Source organism: Triticum dicoccoides, chromosome 6B, assembly GCF_002162155.2.
Source record: "Triticum dicoccoides isolate Atlit2015 ecotype Zavitan chromosome 6B, WEW_v2.0, whole genome shotgun sequence".
Classification (NCBI taxonomy): Eukaryota; Viridiplantae; Streptophyta; class Magnoliopsida; order Poales; family Poaceae; genus Triticum; species Triticum dicoccoides.
This window is the reverse complement of record NC_041391.1, coordinates 599391827-599398834: the sequence shown is the minus strand read 5'-3', so window position 1 is coordinate 599398834 and position 7008 is coordinate 599391827. Positions and strand designations below refer to the sequence as shown.

At 59.1% G+C, this 7008-nt stretch overlaps 1 protein-coding gene across 2 annotated transcripts in view; it reads left to right on the top strand.

Moving 5' to 3' along the window:
- Positions 1 to 7008, top strand: part of LOC119323789 (craniofacial development protein 1-like) — a 10969-nt gene that overhangs the window by 2440 nt on the left and 1521 nt on the right. The window contains exon 3 of one of the 2 annotated variants that reach the window (XM_037597500.1): positions 575 to 699. In XM_037597500.1, the coding sequence (XP_037453397.1) occupies positions 575 to 699 (125 nt within the window). Of the gene's footprint in view, positions 1 to 537; positions 700 to 7008 lie in introns of both variants that reach the window. The other variant, XM_037597501.1, reaches the window with a different exon arrangement.

Genomic DNA, 7008 nt, shown 5'->3' with positions numbered 1-7008 from the left:
GAATTTTCCTCATCTTTTACTCCCTCCATTTGTGACATGAACATGCTATCTGATATGCAGTTTTAGCATTAATTCTCATGTGACTATGCTAGTAAAATTTTATGAATTTGTGATGTTATGGAATATTTTCCATGAAAAACATAATTGTGTCAAGTCTCATATGACCAGACCAAATAATTTTCAATACAACATGATACAAAGTTAGAGAAGCTTGAATGCACACATTCTAGGACAACATGTTAATAACTGGACCCTTAGTTTGTTACTGACAAGTAGGCTGGATAGCAAAACACCAGTCGAGGAGAAATAGAAGAAAGTGAACATGAACTCTTTTTTTTGTAAACATTGTTTATCGTGAAGTGAACATGAACTTGTGTAAGCCACCTGATTTTATTTCTCAGAACTAAACCTATGATATGTCAATGAAGTTTTCAGATGCATGGCCCGTGTTGAACTTTTGACAGCAGTGTAGCATGTCATGCCTGTTTGGTTCTTATGCGTATTTTTGCTATTTTTATTCCACAAATGCTTTTGTAGATATAAGCACATGGCGTGAAGCTTCATTTTTTGGCAGACACAAAATCACGTGTGGAGGATATGTGGAAGAAAATGAACAGCGGTTTGCCTGCGAAGATGCCCAAACCTGCAATGATTAAACTCAAAACAGTAGCAAAAGAAAAGAAAACTAAGGCGACAAATGTGAGTAATCTTTCTGGTATTAACCGTGTGGCAAGCTGATGCTCAAACTTTCTCGAATACGCTACTAAGAGCGTATCATTGCATTGATAGAAGGGGTTAGAACATACAGAGTGGCATCATGGTCACGTACACAATATGGCATGCCCACGATACAGAGGGAGCATGAGATGGGTTGCTCAGCCCAGACAACCTAGGCTACGTTGCAGGGATGATGTTGCTGAGTCCTTTGACTCCTGCGAGGGACCAGGAGCGGGCATCGTCCATGATCAACGTCAGGAGGGAGGCGGAGGAGGGCGCAATCTTGTCGAAAATGGCCGCATTGCGATGGCGCCAGATGGACCATGCCGTAAGGGCGGCGATAGTGGAGAGCCCACGCCGGTTCTCCGGTGAAACGACATCAGTAGCGCTGCTGAGCCAGCTCAGGAAGTCGGTGGAGCCATCCGGCACGGGGATCGCCGGGCAGCACCAGGAGAGAATGCCGTGCCAAACTATGCGGGAGAAGACACACCCAACTAGGAGGTGGTGAAGGGTCTCATCATGCTGGGAGCATAGGACGCAAGTGGGCTCATGCTGAAGACCACGTCGTGCAAGCCGATCCGCCGTCCAACATCGGTTTACCGAGGCAAGGTAGAGGAAGAACTTGACGGAGAGAGGGGCCGCTGATTTCCAGATGAGCCGCCAGTGATTGGAGAAAGTGGAGTCAGTGAACAAGGCGTTATAACAGGAGGATGCGGAGTAAATACCACTCTCCATCCAGCGCCAGGAGATAGTATCAGGCTCCTGGGAGAGGACGATGGTCTGCAGTTGGCGCCATAGGTCAAAGTACTCAAGGGCGGTAGCCGGGCTGAGGTGACCATGAATGTCGCTGATCCACGAGCGATCCTGAAGGCCCGAGGCAACAGTGCGCGAGCGACGGCGCCGGCTCGGAACCAGGGCAGTGAGGCTTGGGGCGAGCTCAGAGATAGAGTGTCCCTGGAGCCATTTGTCAGTCCAGAAGCGGCAAGTGAGGCCGTTGCCTAGGGCCCAAGTCGTCGAAGCGCGGAAGAACCGGAGGGCCTCCGGATCCGAGGGCGGCTGAAGATGAGACCACGGCCGAGAAGGGTCAGATGCATGGAGCCAAAGCCAGCGCACACGAAGGGAGATGCCGGTGCGGTGTAGATCGCGAATTCCAAGCCCACCAAGTTCGATCGGACGACAAACGCGTGCCCAGCTAACAAGGCAGGAGCCAGAGCGGGCATCTTTTCGCCCATGCCAAAGGAAGTCTCGGATGATCCTATTTGCTTTCTTGAGGATTGGTGGAGACAGAGACATGGCCAGCAGGACATGGACTGGCATGGCCGTGAGGACTTGCCGGACCAGGGCAAGCCGTTCGCCGCGCGAGAGGAGGGCAGCTTTCCAGGTGGCCAGCTTGCGCAGCAGCTTGTCAATGAGGGGTAACAAGCTGGTGACTGGCGCCTTGCGGAGTGAGAGGGGGAGGCCAAGGTACTGGATGGGGAAGGCCACCACCGGGCAGGACAGGGAGGAGCCCACGGTCTGGGAGACATCCGGGGTGCACTGAATTGGAGCCGCCGCGCATTTGGCGAAATTGGTGCGCAGCCCGGACACCGCCCCGAAGAAATCCAGGAGTGAACTAACAGTAGCCAGCTCAGAAGGATCTGGGTGGCAGAAAATGACCACATCGTCCGCAAAGAGAGAAATACTCGATGCAGCCATCCTGTCAGTGAGGCGCCGAATGATGCCCGAGGTCACCGCATGCTGCAAGAGCGAGTTGAGGGCATCGATTACAAGGACGAAGAGCATAGGTGAAACGGGGTCGCCTTGTCGAAGGCCTTGGCAGTGGACAATGGGGGGGCCGGGCACACCATTAATCATCACTCGAGTAGAGGCCGTGGATATGAGGATGGAAATCCACTCACACCAACGTGGCCCGAAGCCAAGGTGCTGAAGGATCTGAAGAAGAAACGGCCATGAAACGGAGTCGAAGGCGCGGGCGATATCCAGCTTGAGGAGGACTCGGGGGAGCCGGAGTCGATGGAGTTGCCGTGCTGTTTGCTGGACAAGGAGGAAGTTGTCGTGAACACTCCGTCCCGCAATGAAGGCGCTTTGGTTGGAGGAGACCATTTCACCAAGTCTAGGAGCCAGCCGCAAGGAGAGAACCTTGGCAAATAACTTGGCCACGATGTGAATAAGACTGATAGGGCGGTAATCGAACAACGTGGCAGCATTGGGCTTCTTGGGGATCAGAGTGATCAGGGCCTCGTTCAATCTTTGGAACGCCTGGCCGTTGAGAGAGTAGAGCTTGTCGAAGACCGCGCACAGGTCGTGCTTGATGATATCCCAGCAAGAGCGAAGAAATTCAGCGGTGAATCCATCCGAGCCTGGCGCCTTGCCCGAAGGGAGCTTTTTGATCGCTTCCCAAATTTCATCGGAGGTGAAGGAAGACTCGAGATCACTCAGAAGAAAGGAAGGGTGGCCGATGGCCTGCAGATTAAGCGTGACAGTGCGTCCTTCTTGAGATCCGAGGATGGCGGAGAAGTGATCGAACGCGGCGCGCGCAAGGTCGACCTCACCAGAAACCCGCGTCCCATTGACGGCGAGGTCGATGATCGTGTTCTTCTTTGCGCGGTGTGAAGCGTGGATCTTGGAGAAGGCCGAGGACGCCTCCCCTTCTTTGAGCCAGCGCAGACGCAGGCGCTGACGCACAATGGAGCGATGTAGGGACGCGAGGCCGAGGTATTTGCGTTTGAGCTCGCGTCGAAGCCAAGCCTCGGCGGGAGACAAGGGGCGCAAGTCTTGGGCGGCGTCAAAACGCGCAATGAGTTCACGGGCCACACCAAGCTGGGTGTAGAGGTTATTGGAAACCCGCGAGCTCCACCTTTGAAGACCACGCGCCGTAGCTTTGAGACGCGCGAAGAAGCATCGGAAGGGGTCCGGGTCAGGGGCGACCGAAGCCCAGGCTTGCTCCACGGTGTGCTGAAAACCATCCAGACCAGGCCAATACCTTTGGAAGTGGAAACGCCTACCTCCGGCAGAGCGGACGGCACAATCGATAAGCAAAGGGCAGTGGTCAGAGGCCGCAGAAGAGAGGCATCTCAAGAGGCAATGGGGGTGTGAAGATTCCCAAGAGGGGGTGCAGAGAACACGGTCATTGCGAACAAGGGTAGGGTTCGCTTGCTTGTTGGACCATGTGTAGCGCCTGCCATGCATGTAGATATCATAGAGCCCATGGTCGGAGATGAAACGGCGAAACCGGTTCATCGTTCTGCGGGAGACACGATCATTGTTCTTATCATCCAGCGAGGTGATCATATTAAAATCGCCGCCAATGATCCAGGGCCCGGAGATGCTAGAGCGAAGGTCATGGAGCTCAGAGAGGAAGGCCAGTTTCGCGTCATCTCCCTGGGGACCGTAAACGCCAGTGACCCACCAGTGCTGCCCGCCCGAGGGCGAAGAAGCCACCGCAGACACATGGTGGTCGCCAATCATGGGGTTGGAGAGAGAAATATGGCAACTTTGCCAGGCAAGAATTATTCCGCCCTGGGTAGCAATCGCCGGGAGGAAGAAGAAGCCATCAAAGGAGCCTCCAAGGGTCTCGAGGATGAGAATCGGCGAAACCATCAAGAGCTTGGTCTCTTGTAGGCACACGATGGAAGGGGACGCGGAGGAGATCACAGTGCGAACCGCAGAACGTTTGGCCCGACTATTGAGTCCGCGGACGTTCCAAAACATGATCTTGAGGTTTACATCCATAGAAACAACATTGTTACACGGGAGTCCGGACAGGAGAGCACAATCATGTCGAGAGTTGGCACGACTGGTTGGGGGGAGCCAATCCATCGATGACGGCTTGAGGTAGTCGCCATCCATAGAAGTCGGCAAAGGCGCAGACCACCTCGGTCGCGAGAGGGCGCTCGAAGAGTTTGTAGTAGCGATCCAAGATGGCATTTGAGACTGGCTCGTCGTCCTTCATAAGACCTAAGCGAAGGAGCAAGACACGCTTAGCCTTAGTTTCCGAGTCAAGGCCACGATCGGACTTTGCGATCCGTATGCTTCGGCGCGGGGTGAAGTTGGGAGGCACCGCGCATCGTCCTCGTCGTGAAGGGGTGGGCAGAACGGGCTGCACCGCCGAGCTGATCGAGTCCAGGAAGCCAGGCAGAGGGGCGACGTGGCCATCCGCACGTTGCATGGCAGTGCATGAGGAGGGGGGATGTGGCCTATCCTGAGCCACAGCCGCGAGCGGATCAGCATGCATGGGCGCAGGATCCGCCACAAGCCGACAAGGAGTGTCTGCTAAAGTGGCCTGGGGATCCGTAGCAGGGGTGACAGGGAGGGGATCTTCCTCGCGGACCGTGCGGGGAGGGGACGAGGCCCCAGGCGAGCATGGGGCGGGCCCAGGGACAGGGTCAATAGGGCGGTCCGACGCAGGGGTTGGGGGGATCACATCCACCACCAGAGGTGAGGCAGGTGGGGTCGCCTCGGGATCCTCGGGAGGCGCATCAGACAACCGGGCCAGATTGGCCGTTGCAGCAGCCTGGGAAGGTTCCGGAGACACGGGGATTTCGCATGTCGCATGCGGGATTGGGGGAACGCGTGGCGGGGACGCAGGGCGCGTGGCCAGCTCCAAAATTTAAACGGGCGGCAAGGAAGAAGGCCCACGTTCGGTCGTTGCTTGGTCAAAAGGCGCCGCGGGCCACGTCAGGCGGAGGGCAGGCGGGACCCGCGGGGCTGGCGGTGAGGCGTCAGGGTGCGGGCCCAGCACGCCCTGCCAACCCCGAAAGGGAAGCGCGCGGTGGCGGGAGCCAACGCCGCCACCGGAGCCGGAGCGCGGTCGACGTCGGGGAGCAGCATCGCCAGTGCGCCGGGAGGGATGCTCATGACGACGCGGCCACGGGCCAGGGACCGGAGGGGAGTCGCGGTCGGGGTTATCACCACCGTCAGGATCCAGACGCGGCAACGTCGGGGAGGGAAAGCGGTAATCTTCCGTCTCCTCAACGTGGATGGAGACAGGGTAGCGGATGAGCGGCCTGCCGAAGCGAGAGACACGGTCACGATCGACACGGTGGTCTACACCATCGCGCGCCGGCAAGAGCAGCTCGGAAGAGCGCGGGATGCAATCCGGGTTGGCCGTCCAGGCGAACAGGTGAAACACCGAAAGATCACGGCCTGAGCTCGTCTCTGGAGCCAGATCCTCGATGAGACAGAAGGGAGTGAGCAGAAATTCGGCGGAGCGTGACCAGGCATGATCCGGAATGCCGCGGATCGAAATGCGCACGCGGAAGCGCGCGGTCACCGGCTCACCGCCCGTCAGGTGGCACCATGGGCTGAAAAGGAGACGGAAACGCGGGGTGCGGAGGCTGCCGGCCGCGGCCCGGGCGCGGTCATCTCTGGAACGGAACCGGATGAGAAAGTCACCGGGGAAGTGGGGGTGGACGGAGAAGTCACCACGTCGAAAACCAAAGGACGCGCAGAGGGCCGCCGTGACCTCGTCGACGGAGACGCCGCTGCGGTTGCCCGCAACAGTGGCCACAAGGGCGGACTGCAGAGCGAGCTCAGCCTCATCCATCTCTACGCTCCAGGGGAGGTAGCACACCGCGGACGCCGGGCGCAGAGAGGGGTGGCCGGACATGGGGGATGCCGAACGTGATGCCGGGAGCGGCGCCGAGGGCAAAGAGGGAACACACGCCGAGGGGGTGGGGGACAGGGCAGCACCGGCCGCGGAGGGGGGAGGGGAGCTGCCTGCTGAGGCCGCGGGGGTGGGCGAAGCAGAGCGGGCGACGAGATGCGCGGGGGCGTTCGGCCCGACGACGCTCGCCGCCGCCGACCCAGGGGAGCAGGGGCGATGGCGCTTGGGCGGCGGGGAGCCAGACAGCGGAGGAGAGCGAGGAGCAATGCAAAGGCGAGCGATGTGGCCGTAGTGACGACAGCGACGGCAACGAACATCCCGGCGGCACTCAGACCGCAGATGGTCCGGGCTGGGGCTGAGGCATCTCGGGCACTCCGGAGCACGCGGAGAACGCAGAGAGGCCGGGGCCCTGCGCGGGTGAGCGCGGGCACCCCGCGGCGGTCGCGGGCGGGGACGACGGTCCCGGCCACGCACCATCATCCAGCCGGCATCCCCTCCCCCGGCCTCCTCGCCGGCCTCAGTGTGCGGGACCACAGGCTCGTCCACCGGAGAAACGCGGTGGATCTCGGAGCGGGGCCAGGCACGGGCGGCGGGAGGGGAGGGCGGCGAAGGGGGGGCCAGCATCCGGGCGTAGGAGGCAGGGGGAGGGGATGCCGGGGATCCGGCTGGGCTGGAATCACGCCAGC